The 18,404-nt window shown below is 39.6% G+C and overlaps 1 protein-coding gene across 1 annotated transcript in view; it reads right to left on the reverse strand.

Annotated features, from left to right (window-relative positions):
* The window catches only part of arb2a (ARB2 cotranscriptional regulator A), a 169,187-nt gene that overhangs the window by 141,456 nt on the left and 9,327 nt on the right, over positions 1-18,404 (reverse strand). Inside the window, exons 5-6 of the mRNA XM_007562727.2 lie at positions 12,234-12,299; positions 9,509-9,700 (exon numbers count right to left, since the gene is read on the reverse strand). Coding sequence (XP_007562789.1) covers positions 9,509-9,700; positions 12,234-12,299 — 258 coding nt within the window. The remainder of the gene's footprint in view (positions 1-9,508; positions 9,701-12,233; positions 12,300-18,404) is intronic.

The raw sequence follows: 18,404 nt of genomic DNA on the forward strand, positions 1-18,404 counted from the left end.
ACAGAATGCCTCCATGCTTATATGACTTTACTTACTGATGTCTGAGTAAAGTGTATGCAGATACGAACACCATGTCCGTGAATGGATAGAAAGGAACCAATGTGATATACAGAACCATACAAAGCATTGTAAGTGTGGAGACCTTGCCATGAGTATTTGTATATTTTACTTTTTATTTTTATTTTTTTACAATAATGTCACTTGACGTATCACAGTAGATGGTGCTGCTGCACCTTTCAGTCTGCTTAATGAAGAGCAACATGACAGGGTCTTCTAGGTGAAAGCCCATATTGTGCTCCCTAGGCATCTGAATGCGTCTCCTTTAGGTCTTGTCTCATTTGTCTGCAGTTGTCTTGTCAACAGTATGGTAAATGTATGGATGACTTACTGCTTGTGTATATGATCTGTCATTTTTAATGTTTCCATTCTGTAATGTGCACACTTATGAGCTTAGACTGACACTTATTTGACTGGCATCGGGGGTGACAGCAGCGCAGTAGCATATGGTAACGGGCTGCTAAACTGCAAAAACCTGACATTAGTGCAAACAAGTCAGCCAAGCATAGTACAGTGTGCTCCTGAGGGGCCTAAGATATAGACTGTCAGCAGAGAGTGGGGCTAATAACACATATCGTCAGACCAACAGCACTAGACAGAGGTGAGGAGAGCCAGATCAGGTATAAGGAGTGGTGTTGAGCATGATGAAACTGATGACAAGGTACAAAGGCAAGTAATCGACACATTATGACAAATCTAAAGATGTGTTTAATGGTTGCTGTGTCTTGAAGAAAATTTGCAATCTGATGTCAGCATTTTTGCAGCATAATATCATACAGAAAATATGAGGAAAAACTAAGGTGGAGTTGCAATGTCTCAAAAGTGACATTAACACACATACAAAACCTGATTACATTTCCCAATGTTGTATTGCCATTGAAATTTGACTTGTTACCTCTAAAAAAATATGGCCTGTCATACATACTGTTTCCTTGCATAATATGTATGCATAAGGTGACAGTAAATACTTCATGTGGCTTGTTTCTCATTTCAGAGCACTCTGCATTTCTAAAAACGTTACAAGATGAATACTCACACCTTAATTTGCATGTCTGTTTTTCTACATCAAACACTATTGTTCTTCTACAAAGAAACAATGAATGTATATTACACATGGGCAAGTTAGATTTAGATACCGGGGCTTAATGATTCCATGCACTTTATTTCACAACAAATCCATGATGCCTGATCAACTCTATATTTCATTCATTATATTTAGGTAAGAGAGAAGAGCTTCATAATTTAGGTATGGTAAAAATAGAAGCTTGATTATTTCTCAAAATATGTTTAGCATTACATTGTTATTTCACAATTTCAAATACTTATAGATCGTTGGTCATGCCATTCCCTTGCACTGCATCATCATCCCCATGTGTTTCAGCTGATCTGCCATTTATCTGACCTCTGTATTTTTACTGTTCAGTGCCGAATATCCATTTTCATGCATTGATTCATATCTAGTCCCTTGCTCCGTTCTTACTATCCCTGCGATTTGTAAGTTTTCTTTAATAAATTTCCTTTCAGCAGTGGATGTCTGCACATCAGTTCTCATTTTGTCATTGATATAGAGCAGGCCCTACTTGTACATAAAACTAGATTAAATTCACAGGATTTTTAGGAGATGGACTTGTACTTATCACAAATGGAGAAAAAAAAGCATAGTTGGGTAATTGTTCATACGTCGCCAGGTGATGTTTAGCACTTTTTAATGGAATGAAATGTTGCACATTTCATTTCTACCTTTTAATTCCTCTTACAACTCCACATACAGCCTGTAATAAATATACATAGACAGAAGTGAAACACCAGTCATCTCTATGGGTAACTGTCCAGTGGGGAAAATGCGGGTAAAGAAGCACAACATCCTGCATGAGAAGGCATAAATATTTATTGCCCCTCAGAAAACCGGTGAGAAGCCTGCAGCATCTACTTTATTTTCAACCAAATGTTTGGCATTGGAAATATTTGCTGTTGTCTGCCTCTAACCCTAATATACCCCCCGAACCTACATAACCCCTATTTAAACACAAGTTTGTTCTCATCGATCAAAGCATTTTCACACAAAGTACAGAAGTTTGAGACCAGTACTGGAGAGATTACAGCAGTTTTCAACTTTAACCCCGAGAGATTCTCAGCATTTCATTGTAGTGTGCAGGCATGTGTGTCTCGTTCACTGTGTTTAGACAAAATTCACAGTAGGTCACTGATATCCTCAACACTTACTCCTCACAAAACTCGATTTCCCTCTGGATTGTCCACAGCAAAGCACTTTTAACCTCTGCAAACATGCTGTAAAAAGGGAGACTTGTCAAATTTAGAACAAGATGAAGGAGCCTTTAAGTGTGCCGGTGTAGCCTATGCGTCTGTATGTATTATTAGTTGATACAAACACTTAAAACACATACACATATGTATTAAAGCAGGAGTCTCTGACCCTGGTCCTCTAGATCTACAGTCCTGCCGGGGTTAGACGCAACCCTGCTTCAACACACCTGAATCAAATGAACGGCTCGTTATTTGGCCTTTGCCAAACATGATGGAATCCTGAAGATGTAATTCAATCATTTGATTCATCTGTGTTGGAGCAGGGATGCATCTAAAGCCTGCAGGATAGTAGAGCTTGAGGACTAGGGTTGAAGACCCCTGTATTGAAACACAGAGAAAAGTCGTTATGTTACAGCTGTCAGAAAGTGAATATGCTGCTGCACAGGATGACGACTTTACTAAAGATATCAGGATGTTTCTGTGGGTATGCGTGAGTGTGTATGTGTTTTTGCATGAGTATATTGGCCGCAGAAGAGTGTTCCCAGTGAGAGAGTGAAGAGGTATCCACCACCCACTGCCTGGGGCCTTGTGGCATAGAGACTAAACAAGACCTTCCCATTGGGACACACATAAACAGCCTGCAGCTGCAAATGACCTACTACCCACCCCTCACGTATACAGACAATTGCAAACACACACTCAATCATGCACATACACACAAAGACAGCCTTTTTGATGGTGTAATTTGTTAATTTCAAGAGGAAAAAAAAATCAAGTCAATAATGATGTTTGAGCTACAAGTCTGTACAGCTAGAGAAATTTTTAATGTAATTAATTCCCCTCTCACAACCTCCAACAACAAAACACCAAAAGTGCATATTTAAATGTACTTGTACTGCAACTGTTTCCCATTCATCTCAATGTATATTTTGTACTATGTTGTATATAGGACTTATGAGCCATCTAGTCAAAGTAACACCAACTCTGTTATGTGAAAATTGTTAAGGATAAAAGACACAAGATAAGTCATTTTCACCATCAGTCAGGTGTTCAACATCAAGTCAGAGAAGGACAAAACGGAAAGAACGAAGCTATTCTTACCTGTTATTTTCTACAACATGCTAAGATATTTCTGCAGTTCAAATTTTCAGCAGGTAGCAGGAAGAAATTACTTTACATCACATACTACTGATAGAGTTGAAAGATATTAAACTACTGGATTCCTGGCCAAAATGATAAAATTCAATTCTAGCTATTTATTAAGCTAACTTTGGGTCAGAATAACAAGTTCTAGTATTTGCTATATAACTATATAACTGTTAAAAGCACAACAAAGACCAAAGTTACAGACACAATAATTACTAAACAAGATAACACAATATTTATCTACTGCAAACTGTCCTCATTTATCAATGTCTTTTGAAACAACAACCTCTGTGTTTTCCTGGCCTGAGGATGAACATATCGTCTTCATATCATTCTCTAACAAACAAATACAGGCCTCTTGCCAAGAGAAAGTCAATAAAACTACAATCAATACACTGCTACAAGGTGTGCACACACAACACAGATAGGGGATGATGTACGATTACCTGGAGCACATAGCAATCAGCTGCATTCTCATGCAGTATGCACAATCGCACTCTAACTTAGATGTACATTCGCATACATAACGCAAAAGGCACTTAATATGCAAATTTATCTTTTTCAACCTGTAGATCTCTCCATTGTTCGTGGGAAAGAAAGTGAGAGGGCCGATAGATAAATGGGTCTCTAGATATCAAGCTCGGACGTCAGTTGATGAAATTTCGCATACGGCAGCAGCAGTGCTGTTAGGACAGGGAATACCACCACAAAAATAATGTTTTCTCTCCCTCTGATCAATTTTTAATTTGGCCCATGCAGCCGAGCCCTTGGCGGCTTGGCCCCAGTAATTATGGTGGGTTATTGACAGCTGCCTTCCCGGGGGAGACTATTTAAAAGAGGTTTAACCCGAGAGCAAGTCCAGACCCCACAGCCGCCTTTGAACGTGTCAAGTGCATTGATCTGAGCTGAGACCTTCCCACCTGGAGGTGTGTGTATGTGCCGCAGTGTGTGTTGCTTGCAGGGCTACTGTTACAAGGCCATGGCAAGGTGGAGCATCTTACAGGCTTTAACAGATACATACTCACTCAACAACATTAAAATTGTCCTCTGGCTAAAGCTCACTAGCTGGCAGAATGACACCTGTCTGACCTGTGCAGCCACCTTGATGCCCTGAGCATGACCAGAACATTCAACATTGTTCCTTGGTTACACAGGAGGAAAACACGTTTACATACGGGTTAAAGAGAACGTCAGTGGGAAGGGGATGAGCTAATGAGAAACAGAGCAAAAGAATTGACTTAAGAGATGAAACAGATTACCTCATAATATAAATGCCATGACACAACACAGAGTGTGCAGCTGATGTTGAAGAAGACATCATCTGGCCAAAGAGGGAAAAAAAGGGAAAAAGAAGGAGGGGGCTGACAGAAATTAGTGGGATTTCTGTGTTTGAGTTTGTCTGCCTCACTGCCCCCTTTCAGCCTCCCATTGAAATTCCGGGCAGATAGAAACCCCAAGGCTTTTGACACACTCCTAAAAACACCCCCCGCCCCCCTTTCTTCCCAATGAGACTCCAGCATCGTGCCTGACTAACTATCAAGAGAGTGGAAGAGGGAACTGGCGTGAGAAGTGAAGACGACAGGGTGACAGCAGCCACAGATCAGTTTTTCTATTAGTGACTCTAAAATTAAGTTATTTATACTGAGGGAGCAGACAAGGCTTTGCAAACCCATTTCTAAACCTAGGACTTTTCTTTTTATTGCCAGATTACTACTAGAAATGTTGACATGTATGAAGGACAGTTTATGTGACACAAAGGTTTGCATAAATGTGAAGAGTCAAAGAAAATGATATATGGTTTAAAATGTTCTACTGATGGTGAAAGTGTGGTGTGTCAGTCCCCAAGTCCTTTTTTGGGGAGGGTAGAGAGTATCTATGAACATGAATTTTCAGGATGGCAACCAACACTATTATGTTTTAACAGGAAGAGGGCGAGTTCAAAGTTACTGTTAGTTTTATTAAAAAAAGGCCATTTTTATTTAGTTTTCAACTTATCGACCTTTTGACAGAATCTCCCACCTGACATATGGATCTAAGAAGCTCTTCAAGAGTTACAGCTGCTACTGTGATAAACAGCATCCTACCCTCCGATTGTCTTGCTAAGTTTGGAGTTTACCATAATCTTTTTGTTTTATAGATTTCAAATTGAACAGTGCTCTATAAAATGCTTAAAGACAGATAATATTTCATAACCTCGCTCTAAACGTCTATGCAACTTCCCTCCCTGATCTTCAGAATCCAGTTTGCTTACTAATGTTCTCTAACAAATCTCAATCACAAACATATTAAATATATTTATGAATGACTTGTAAGGGCTGTTGGTTGCAGTGGATGTTATTTAGAGGCGTCTGTAACATGTGGTTGAAAACTATGTATTTCTTCCTTCCACCTCTTTGTAATGCACTAATTTGTGTTGGTTTAACACATAAACAAAATGTGATTAAGCAAAAAAGACTCAAACTATTTTCACAATATTACTGTTAATGCAGTTAAATAAAGATTTTTTTTTTTTCATCTTTGCTGAAGATTCCTGATCTTTTGGACAGACAACCAGATGAAACTTGGTGCTTCCAAAGTATAAAAGTGTATGGTATTTTTTCAAAACTTAAAACAAATTTTGTTCCTCTAGCATTTGTGGCAAGACAAGTAAAGAAGAAAAGTAAAACAACTTTTAAAAATGTTGAAGTCAAAAAAGTGAATGCTAAGTTGTCTTCATTTTAAAATCTAGGCTGCACTGAATGTACATAAGAGAAATGAGGAAAGACCACATTACAGTCAAAGTAAAATGTCCTTCAGTGTGGACATAAACTAACTTCAGTTCAGGGTCTTATTGGCTACATCAGCAATTGACTGCAACTAATGAACCTACCTTTTAATATTCAATATTCCCTCCTTGCTCAATTATTTTAACTGTAACCTTACTGTCTCCGCAACCAACCCACCATCACCCCCTCTGCAGCCCCACTGCATGCACCCTCCTCATCCACCATCTCAGTCTCAGGATGCAGAGCATTGACAGGGCCAGAAGGTAATGATACAGCTGCCATGATGCAACAAGCAGACCTGTCGACTGTCAGGAATTGAAATCATGAAGGAATAAGCTGTCATTAAGAGGCCCTCTCCCAGTAGTGGAGCTGTCAGATGGCTGCCTTCTGCCTACTCTCCCTCAATACTCCCGTCTCTCCTCTGCCAGTCCCACCCCATTTGCAGTCACTCCCTCATCCTTCTCTCATTTCTCTCTTCCCGAATCAATCCTTTCTGTACTCTTCTCCTTCTTTCCTCCTCTGTCCTCGTCCAGCCAATCATAATCCCATCTCCTGCACCCAATACACCCCCGCTTCCCATCTCAGATTCCTTTCTCTTTCCAACCGTACTTTGGTTGTTGCTGGAGCAGCCTCCTCTCCTTCCTCTCACCTGTCATTTTACCTCTAGGCTTTGGGAGTTACACCTCTTCCATGTGCACACACACATGCACGAAAGACAACATGCAAGAGGCCTGCAAAGACAGCAAAAATTTCTTCCCCTAACTTAGTATTACTATACACACTCTGCCAAGTGTCAGAAGCACATCCTTCACCTGATGTGATGTGTGTCTATGTGTGCATGTTTTCTGGATCAGTACATGTTCATGTGTAAACACTTTAGACTTTAAACACACATATTTCTTCAATCACATCAATATGTGGTCATTGTACTACAACAAGCAAAGGAGGACAGAATATATTTTCCTAATATAAAACCATAATGGTTATTCTCGTTTCTTTATGCATGTGCGTCGATGCATCTGTGTCGCATTGTTGCTGTGTAAGTCTATGATTAAAAGATGCAATCAGTGCTGTTTTTTTCTTTATTCTTTTTAAGTTTTCTCCAAAAATCATCTGATTGGCAGATGCAGTACCATTGCAAAACCAAAGAAGGCTGACTCAGACTTTCAAAAAACCTGCCAAAAACTTTCAGTGTAGTGCAGGTGCACCTCCTTGCACAACTGCACATACATACTCCCAACATCTCTGAGCCAAATTAAAGGTTAGGTCTCTGGGTGCTGGTGTGTTTTGAAAAGGTAAAAACTCCAGCAGTACCTGATTGAGCTCCATGTGACCCTTTAATTTAGGCTTTATATTTCCAGTCAGCTGGTCATGAGTAAAATAAGCTGCACTCTAGGGTCAGACGAGTAATAAAAATAACTTTTTGTAAAATTTAAATAAATCTAAACCACACAAAAGTGTAGCAAAAATATCAACATTTCACCCCGTATCAATATTTTTAAAATAAAATTTTAAAAAGTGAAAAAAAAGTGCCATGGTTTATATGTCTGTAGGTCACTGTGGTGAAAACAATTCTGTTTAAATACAGACCTTATTGTAGCAGGATTGTTGAATATCAAGAGAAAAGCAGCTTATGTCTGCAGCATAAGTCAGTGTTCAAGTCAGTTCAAGCAGTAACATCTTAGAAGCTAATTTATACATGCCAAAAGTGTTAAGCAATTGTGCCAAAATACTAAGGAACTATATGTACATTTCTGATACTCATAGCTCTGATTTTTAGCAAAAAGAAATAATTTTGGTAATCCTAACGGACCCGAATTGAAAAATGCAGTATTATTTAATGTCAAACAGTGAGGGGAAAAAAAGGTTAAGCTTCATTCACAAAGTTTGTGTAAATATCAAGTTTCAACTGTATATAAAAATCATGATTGAATAAGCAAAAGTTTTGGGGGGAAAATCCATTACATATTATTATAGTTATTCTCTCTAATGGTTCAGCAGAGTCATCTTCCGTGCATGTGCTTGAAAAGATATCAAGACAAATTTCCCCACTATGACATAATAAACCACAAACATGTCTTTAACAGTTGCAGACAGCATGAACCGAGTGGAAATGTGCGCGGCTGTCTTTCCAGCTCACAAACACACTACAAGGCTTGTGTTTGCCTTCTGCCTGGATGATGATTTGTCAGGGTGCGAGAACATGATTTCTTGTTTACAGTGATGAATGGGCAACACTCTCACTACACACACCATGTTCTCTATATCTAAGCTGTCACTTTGCCTCAGTGCAGCACAAGCTTTTTCTTTCCGAACAGTGAGAGCAAGCAGACTGTGCAAGGCATGTTTCAGGATACCTGGAAAATCCATGTCAGAACATACGGACACACGTGTAACCCCAACCTTTTCCACAGTTGTACGCAGCAGGAGAGAGCTTTATACAGTGGGTAAGGTCTTTATCATATTCAGGTGGATGAAGCAAAGGAATGGGTGAGAGAAGGGGAGAGCGGCATCCCCCAAAGTCAATTTGAACAGCAGGCCGATTAAATTACATAGATACTCGTGGTCACACTGACAAATGAGCACAAAGATGGGGAGGAAAATAATGAGACAGGTGAAGCCACCTGCTTGCTGACACAGAAATGTGTACATTTCTTAATAATCATGTGATCAGCACAGAAAAAAATATTTGCTTCATATTATCTCTGCTGTTTCACCTCAACCCCCAAGAATACAGAGGATCCCACAGAAATCATGTATTATAAAGCTAGATAAAAGTTTCCTTGCATGATAATGATTACACTGACAAATATGCTTCATTTTACAATAATATGCGACAATATGAGCTTATATTCTGAGCTGATGATGGTTTACTTAAAGTGTCTTTCAAGAGTTACCGAGTTGAGCTTTGTACCTGTGAATGAATGTCTGGCTGTGTTTCTTGTTTGTGGCGCCAGGGTTATGTGATGCTGCAGAACGCTACAATTGTTCATCATCATGTATTTTTTTTTTATAACCCCAGGGTAATCTTTTCTTTCCATCCAGCACTTGTATAAATTGTACAATGCAGTTAAAATGAATTAAGCTGACGGTACACACACAGTGTGAGGTGACAAACCTCACAGCGACAAATTACTCACCCGAACATGCGATCCACAAGTTAGGTTGGATAAGCGCACATTTAATTTTAGCTTAAAATGTAGCATAATAGGGAAAAAAAACTACCATGAGTTAATGCAAAATTAGTTTAATTTTGGACAATACTGAGACCCTACCTCCATGGCCTTCATGATGAAAGGGATCTGTGTTCCTGAGTCCAGGTCCTGGTTAATGATAAGCCTGCGGGCCCACTGACCAGCCCGCACCACACCACTGCCCTGGATAAGCACGAGCAGCTTGTTCGGGTTAGTCAAGGCATCTGTGCTAAGGTAGATAAAACTTCTGGGTTCATCGTCTGTAGCATCCACCTGAAGATGAAGCAAAATAAAAAAAAAGTCACACAATCACTGGTTTTAATCACAAAATTAGTTTGAAGGCATGAACTTGGAGTATTCTGGTTTAGAAATTTATCTGACAAATGTTACAAAAAAGGGCCTTGCAACACCAAAATCTGACAGATGTTTCAGCAACAATCCAACTTTGTTGAGAACATTTACTAAGAGGAAGAAAATCCCATGTAAAGGAATAACTGTTCTTAACAAAATCACCAGTGGCACGACTGTTTAACATCTAACAATTTCTTTAAAAATGTAACTGAAGCCTTTTTTTTTTAATGTTCACTTTACATTAGTAAAGTGAAAAAAGAAATGTCTAATTATTAATCTATATTTATATCCATGTGATATAAATATGACGCATGATGACCCATATTTTTACACTTTTTGAAACATGGTCTTAATTGTTCTTGGACTTTAACTGAATTTTTTATTTCCCCCCCCCCAACAAACACTCATGGTGGGTCTGGTGTACAGCTAAGGATGGAAATGTCAGAAAGCACAAAGTCTGTGCTTCATCCACGTCCCTGGCTTCTTTGCATCCCTCTCAAGTATGCTTGGAAGAATCTCTAAGGAGACACTGTCCATAAAAGCTATGGGTGGCAGCTGCAAGAACTTAATCCAAACAGACAAAGAGGGCCAAGTGGGGGAGAAAATCTTACCCTTTATTCTCCTGTGCTCCTTCATTCCCTCTCCTTATACTTGGCTGCGGTTAATCTTCTTAAAATCTCCGGTCATAAGTTCAATGCTACGCAGGTGGACGGACCCACCACTAACACGCTAAAATACACACACGCACACTCTCAGTATACGTGCAGGCGGGTGGGCAGAAGAGAAGCATAGGAGAGCAATTTTCCAGTGGAATAATGAGATAAATAGGCCAAGCAGATAAACCAGTAAAAGTGTATGGGGGCTAATGAAAGGCGCTGACTCCGGCTAGGTGATTTATAGACACTGTTAGTGCTCTGGCTAACTCTGGCATGCTTCTAAACACCAGCGCTTCCTAACATTGCTATAAAACTGCTTCTGAAAAATGATCACCATTTTTTGTAAACAGAAAAACAGCAGGGATAGAGAGGTAAAAAGGGGGGCAGAAGAAAAGAGACAACAAGCCTCTGACAACAAATAAAGAGGGATCAAGAATGTGCACTGAGCCTGGATGAGCTGGGCAAAGAATATCACCACAACTGTGGAAAAGGCAGAGTGGAAAGTCGCCTTCAGCCCAACTGAATGCAAAACAGATTAAGCATCAGCATCCTGTGCCTATTTGAAATGACACATCACAATCCAGTTCTAATTTGTGGAGGAGACACTTTTGCACAAAGGATGTGTGCAGTTGGGAAAGACAGAATATGAAGAAGACATAAAAAGAAAAACTGATGGAGAATTAGGAAAGCCGCCTTCTCAAAATCCACCTTTCTCATTTTTTTTTATTTCTAAATAGGACACCCATTATCACTCTGAAGCCTGATCATTCACAGCACCTTACAATATTCACACCACGTGGCCTTTTTCCACATTTTGTACTGTGGAACCCACACACTTCAGTGTATATATTTGGATTTTATGTGGCAGCCAAACAGAAAGGCTTCATTTACTGTAATACACCTAGAAAAGAAAATTCATTCAATTGTTTTCAAAAGTCACCTAATTATAATTACTAAACCGATTCCACATGTGCTTATTTTACACAGCTGTTCCATGAAGAGCTCTTCTTTCTAGAAAACATTAGTAAATAAATAGAATCAGCATGAGTTCAAATTAACTCATAAGAACTCCCCTCTGCGATTTGTCACAAGCTGCATCTTCACTAACAAAAACAAATTTCGTGGAAAAAGGTGTTCTGGTTAGTTTCTGCCCTGAATGCAAAACATTGCACTTCACCATTTAACACACCATGGTGAAACATGGTGGTGGCAACTCTGGTTATCATGAGTTGGGGCTTCTTTTCTTCAGTAGAAACAGGGAAGGTGGTCAGAACTGATTTGAAGATGGATGGAGCTAAATGCAGAGCGATACTGGAAAAACAAGTGTGCTGAAGACTTAATATTCCAGTCTGACAATGGCCTTATGTGTTAAGATGGCCCAAACAAACTGTAGACCATGAGCAAATTAAGAATATATGGTAAAACTTGATGTTCAATCTGACTGAGCTATTTTGCAAAGAAGAATGAGAAAAATGTCCATCTCTTGATGTAAAGGGTTTACCGACTCTAAAGATTTGCACGTTTAATTTGAATAAAGTTAGTTTCGTCAAAGTATTGGCTACTGAAATCTGAATATGAATGCACTTTTTTAAAGATTCTTATTTATAAAAAAAAAAAATCTCCAAACCATTGTTATAAACTACCTCTAAGGCTACATTTGAGTTCAATTAAGCACTACCTCGGGTCGGTCTTTTCAAGCAAGACCCCAGTAAAACACTGCAACACAGGAAAATATGGAAATGTCCAAGGGCGTATGAATAGTTTTGCAAAGCACTTTCTGACCATACTTATATACTTACAGGAAGAAATGCTTTAGTCAAGTTGCACTTTTTCTCCAACAGCTCGTAAACATACTTAGTGATGATCTGGAAAAGAAAAACAGAAAAGGCTCTGAGTCAGATATACTGATAACTCTATCTGATGGAGTTAATATTCTTTCTGGCTGCTGATACAAATAAACCTGTGAAAGAGAAACTGTGTACACATGTGAACAAGGAACCAGCATCCACAGTCATACTTGCCACCAAAAATATAAAGAAAAGCTGCTCAAAACCCCTACTTGCCCTCTAGTGTCTGTGCGCACGCGAACGGCTTGAAAGAGTCTGGTTTTATACTGTACATGTGCGAGTGTGTGTGTGCATGCGTGTGTGTTTGTGTGTACAGTACAGTCAGACTGTTGAGGTTGAAAGTGCCAGGAGAGGAAATCTCCTGTACATGCAAAGGGCTGATGTAAGTTGTGTTTATCCCTGCAGCCACAGCACTAAAGAACCTTGTATACAAAGTCACTCCTACCCCAGGCCAAGCCTTTCATGGTTCAGTGACATTAGCAACGTTCTTTTCCCTTTTCCCCTTTCCCCTTCCTTCTTTTCATTTTTTTTCCCCCACTTGCATCCTGCTCAGCTGAGAACAGACAGGAGCACTTTGTGGAGCAGATTTTAATTCTTGATCAGGTGTGAAAGACACAAACAGAGAACTAAAGACTGAGAACAGATGACAGCAAACACAACCAGGAGCTATAAGATGCAGCGCAGCAATTGATGATGCTTCTCCCAGCGGTAAGACAAGCCGTGTGTCCCGTCTGTGTCGTAACAACGCTGCGTTGGGTGGATGCGCCACGGGGAGAGCTGAGCAGCCTGGTGTCATGCTGTGCTGTGAAGTCTTACTTCCATGCGCTTTTGAAGTATCAGCCTTACTAAATCAGGAAACCAAAGGCCAGCGGTGGCGCCACAGTCACAAAGCGTGTCGGCGCTCCAGTCATGCCGAAATGACTGACTTCGAACACAAACAAGGATCTACCAAAGACCATTACGCCTCAAAGCACAAGAGATGAGGCTCAGATGTCAGTTAAGTGTGGAAAGAGGAGAACTTCACTTTGACTTAATAATAACAATAGATTGTGCACACATTGTCTTACAGAGGCGTTCATTTCCTTTTAATGTTTTCAGTTTTTGTTAAGTTGGGCCGTCGCATAATTTTAAAGTGAGGAGACATTAATATGCAGTTTTCAGAATGCCTTCAGGTGTCAAGACCAAGCAGTGATCCAGACACGTCTGGAGATGTTTTAGGCAAGTTTCATTTATAACGTGAGGGAACTACTTGATTCTTTATTTGAAAATGGAACGGGTTTGACATAACTGCAAACCTATGAGGAAATGTCCGTTTCCCTAAGCTTCGAGGTCAGGTCAGGAGTGCATTAATCAAAGAAGCAGCCAATGAGCTCTTGGGTATCTCTGAAGGCACTACAGGATTCCAATGCTCAAATGAGAGTTCCTTGTCATAAGACAGCTTTTAGCAATACACAAATTTGGTGCTTCTGAAGTGAACCTGTTAGAAGTACCAAATACTTATGCGAAGGTTCACCTTCCTGCAGCACACAGCTCTTCCAAGCAGACAGAACTACAGTGGAATGGTTTAGATTAAAGTATATCCCTGTGCTAAAATAACCAAGACAAACTGCAATTAAGAATCTGTGGCAAGATTTGAAGAAATGCTCTCCATACAGTCTGACTGAACTAGAGTTATTGCAGCAAATTGTAGTCCAATGAAGTATTGAGTAAGAGGGGCTAAATAAAGATGCTCGGTTGCCAGATTTTTTCATAAAATATTTGGAAGCATTGAATTAGTTTTCTTCTACATCACAATTCTGCACTTCTTTGTGCTGATCAATCCCATCAAATACCCTTAAAATATGTTATACACTATTTCATCAAATAAGTAGAATATGTTAACATTGTGTGCAAACACTGGTTAATACATAAAATAAAAAACTAGCTATGAAATTAGGATATCAATATGTAATAAAAGATATATTTTATCAATTTGTGCCAACAAGGAAATCTTTAGATTAACCCAATCCAGAAGTGGCAGGACTTTTATGATTTTCCTAAGTTTTGATGTATGCAGAGGAAAAACATCCTTTAAAATGTCAACCTTGAGAAGATTCATTTAAGCACTACTCTATCTAAACTGTGGATAATTGTTGAAATGGCAAGACCAAATAGAGCTGCAAAGTGATAAAGAGAAGAGCTTCACTCATACACTCAATGCTCTGTTAAGACCAATATAATAATGGCTTGATCTCACAAGACGAAAGAGCAAAATCAGGTAATAGACAAATGCTAGTCTTATGACACAGAGACAAAGCCCAACAGACAAGCTAGATGATATGATCAATGCTAGCATTTGACCCTGTGTCTGTGTGGGCTGAGGGGATGGACTGGAGGAGCTAAAGCAGCAACGCTTAAACATACCAAACCTCAAGCAGCTAATATGCTAAAATGTCAGCTGCTCTGATGAGAACTAAAATGATTTCTGGCCTCACTTTGCTCATACTTTATGACATCAATAGGCTTCACAGGAAATTTCTTTTGCAATATTTTATTTGTTCTGTGCCTCAGGTGGCCCACGAACTATTGATATAGGATAAGGAGGCTGGTGGAAAATAAGGAAAGGGAACAAGGGATTGACAAAAGCAAGGTTGTGCAAACATTTACAAAGATAAAATTGTGCTCTGATCATAAATATATAGAAGTTTTATATCCAGATTTGTGTATAACCTTTTAGATCAAGTTATCTAAATGTTTTTCTTCACTCTTACAAGATCTAACTAGCATTTATTTCTAGTTTACTGACAACAGGATACACAGATCATGGAAACCAGCACACACACACGCACACACACTGTGGCTCCTTCATTGGTTACCTCCTAGGACTATGTCTTAGCAGCTGATCAGTACAATAAAAATGGCCTCTTTGTCACCTAATTACCAATGTGTTATTAGTGCTTTAATGAAATGCCTGCAGGGAGCTGCAATGCCATTGTCACTAGGACAAGCATGGGGAGTGGATGTGGCAAATATTATCAGGGGACAAAAAGAGAAGGAAGAAGGGGATTGAAAGAAATAGATTTAAATGAGTTCAAATCAGTACTTATACTATTTATTACTGTTTCATTTTTAAGATAAGGCAAATACTTTCAACAATAAACAGACACAGTTTCACCTGTAGAGCAAATCGCAGCATTCATCATAAAGGGCAGTTACCAAACTATCAAAAACCTCTTAAATCCTACTCTCTAAAGAAACAAATTCATCAGAAGTCAAACAAAGAACAATTGTTCTTCTTCACGGTGAAACGGTCTGTAGATGGGACGCTCTGATCTAACTTCTGCAGCTGTGTCCACTGTGTCTGCAGCTTGTTTGTGTAGGGGAAAGATTGTGGCGATGAACCAAGAAAAGGGGGATCAGAGCGGAAGAAAGGACTTAGATTGAGGCTCAGTGGGAGGAAACGAGGAAGACAAGAAAGGAGAGATGGCAAAGTAATCCTCTGGAGACAGAGTCTCATGCCAGCTCCCACTGATGTGAGCACCACAGAGGACAAAGCAGTGGAAGAGGGAGTGGAGATGGAGAAACAAAGGTACAGCGCGCTGCCTTGATGAGACGCCTTGGAACGGCTGGGCTGTGACATCAGCTCCTTGCAAATCTGGAGTCATCCCCATAAACAGTCTCTTCATCACTTCCATGAGGTCAAGGTCTTCATGAAGAACACTGTGGCTGCAACTAGATATGCTTTTCAGAGACCTCCCACACACTGTGTCTCCAAGAATCAGTCTGTGTGTGTTTCCTGCATCCCTGTGTGTTCTCCCACTGATTACAGCAGTCATGCCTGGTTTGGCTGACCGCACCTGAGGCAATAAGGAGATGATACTTCCCAGGCGCACACAAAAGGGAGGAAAAGAACCAAATAAGGAAAGAAGAGGCCAAGCAACAGTCATAATGGAAGAGGAAACATTTGGCATGAAAAGAACCGAGGAAAATAAATAAAAAGGAACCCAATAATACAAAAGTCTTGCTTTGAAGAAGGGCTAAAACATTAATAATGATTTGATCAGATAGAGATAATAGATGTGCATTTCCAAAAGTAATGGAGATGTTATTTCAGTGATTTAATTTAAAAAGTGAACCTTAAATACTGTACAGATTCCCACAGGTGTATTTCAAACTATCATTCATGTGTATTTTGATTGTTATAGCTCATGACTAATGAAAATATTAAATTTGGTGTCTCAAAATATACTGAAAACCCCCCAAAAAACAATTAAAACAGAAATGTAATGACCATATCTTCAGTCTTTATGAAGAACACTTCCAACTTTGCAGTTGTCACAAAGAAGCCAGAAACGATCACTGCTTCAGAAGCTGGATGTTTACAGAATCCTATATGCATTTTAATGAAAAGTTGAGTGGAAGGAGAAACCACAAAGCAGACAACCACAGACTTGAGAGAACTGTGGAGTAAAGCCAATTCAAGATTTTAAGGATTACAACGTGTGCACTATGATTGGAGTTACTGCTTTAATACCAACCATACACATAACAGATTATAATTTTCTTTTTTTGAACCTAATTACTAAAATACATTTCAACAAGCTAGTGATATTCATAGTTATTGACATTTTTTTATTCTGAAAACAACTCCGTAACGTTTGAAATCATTTCTAAATGTAATTCAAAAGACTAAGCAACTCTGAAGTGATGTGACCCCATCAGAAAATTAACAAGGAGACAGTTTAAACAGTCATCTTGGCGTAGGACCAAAAATGTACAAAACCCACCAAAGAATACAGTATTCACACTCACACACATACGCACACAGTAAAAGTCAAGTACAGGCACACACACACCTCTTGTCTCTACAGTCCAGAGCTCTCTCCAAAAGCCACTTACCCATAGACACCAGAGAGAACAAGAAGAGGCATCAAAGCTGTTTATATAATGAAACTGAAAGAGCTGCTCTGTGCCGTATCACTGACTGCACCCAGGAAAGCATTCCCTGCTTCTCCAGAGAATAGAGGAAAGAAGGGGAAAAAAGAAGAAAATCCCCCCCGAACAATGCAGCACAACAAGCGCAGCAACAACAGCAAAGCACGCTCAGAAGGAGAGAGGCTCCAAAAATGAGAGCGCGCGTGAGGCAATAGAAAGGTTGTTTATTTTAAGTCAGCCTTGTGTACCAACAGAAAATGTATTAAAATAGGGCCTATTGTTGTGAATTTGTGATCTGTCAGTCGGCGTGGGAAACAAAGAGAGAGAAAAAGAAGCTGCCGTAATTCCCATGAGGTCTCTGTCATTCTTCTGTCAGAGGATAGAGGACTCTCCAGGGGAAGAGAAACTTCTCACATACAGACTGACTGACAGACTGTTTACACCTAGGCACATGTGCCTCTGTCTCACTTCTGCCCTGCCCTACCTGCTCTGCTCATCCTACCAGCAGCATAATGACCTCCTCAGTTGTTAGTTACGAAGCTGGCAGAGAGACGGTTTAAAGTAAAGTCTCAGTGAGTGTTTGATGTAGCGATAGACGCCAGTGTTGTAACCACCAGTCCCCTTGTCCTTCTTCTAAAAACCTCCCTCCTTGACATTTCGTTGTCTAATTCTTTTTTTTTCTTTCATCACTTAAAATTCAACTCTTTAACTCCGTTCAACTGTTTTCATCCAAATCTGGCTGCCTCCGCCTGCCTCTTCTCAGCAAAAGTAGTGAGGGATTTCTGGGCATGGGGACGTTAATGAAGCCACCGACTCTAGGCAGAAAGTTAAAATTTGTAGAAGGGAGGGATCCAGTCAGATTCTAACCAAAATGGCCTCCTTATCTTTATGTAAAGATAAAACTCCCATGGATATAATAGCTGATAAATAGACAATACCTTTTTTTTGTAAATGCAACTGCTTACATAGCCATATTTTAAGAATTAAGTACATTTTGTACACCCCTAAGAGCAAAGATAAGGGAGACGGTAGATTTTAGCTTCTGCAATGGAGCTAAAGCAGTTACCACTGTGCATATTAATACATATTTAGGTATATTTGGTGTTTGTTATAAAATAAGCAGCTATAACCGTTTTTAGAGGGGACCTAATATATTTTGATACATGTTCTATTAAACTGCCAAACACAAGTTCTGCAGAGTATTCAGTA

Source organism: Poecilia formosa, unplaced genomic scaffold (genome assembly GCF_000485575.1).
Source record: "Poecilia formosa unplaced genomic scaffold, Poecilia_formosa-5.1.2 Scaffold5, whole genome shotgun sequence".
Classification (NCBI taxonomy): Eukaryota; Metazoa; Chordata; class Actinopteri; order Cyprinodontiformes; family Poeciliidae; genus Poecilia; species Poecilia formosa.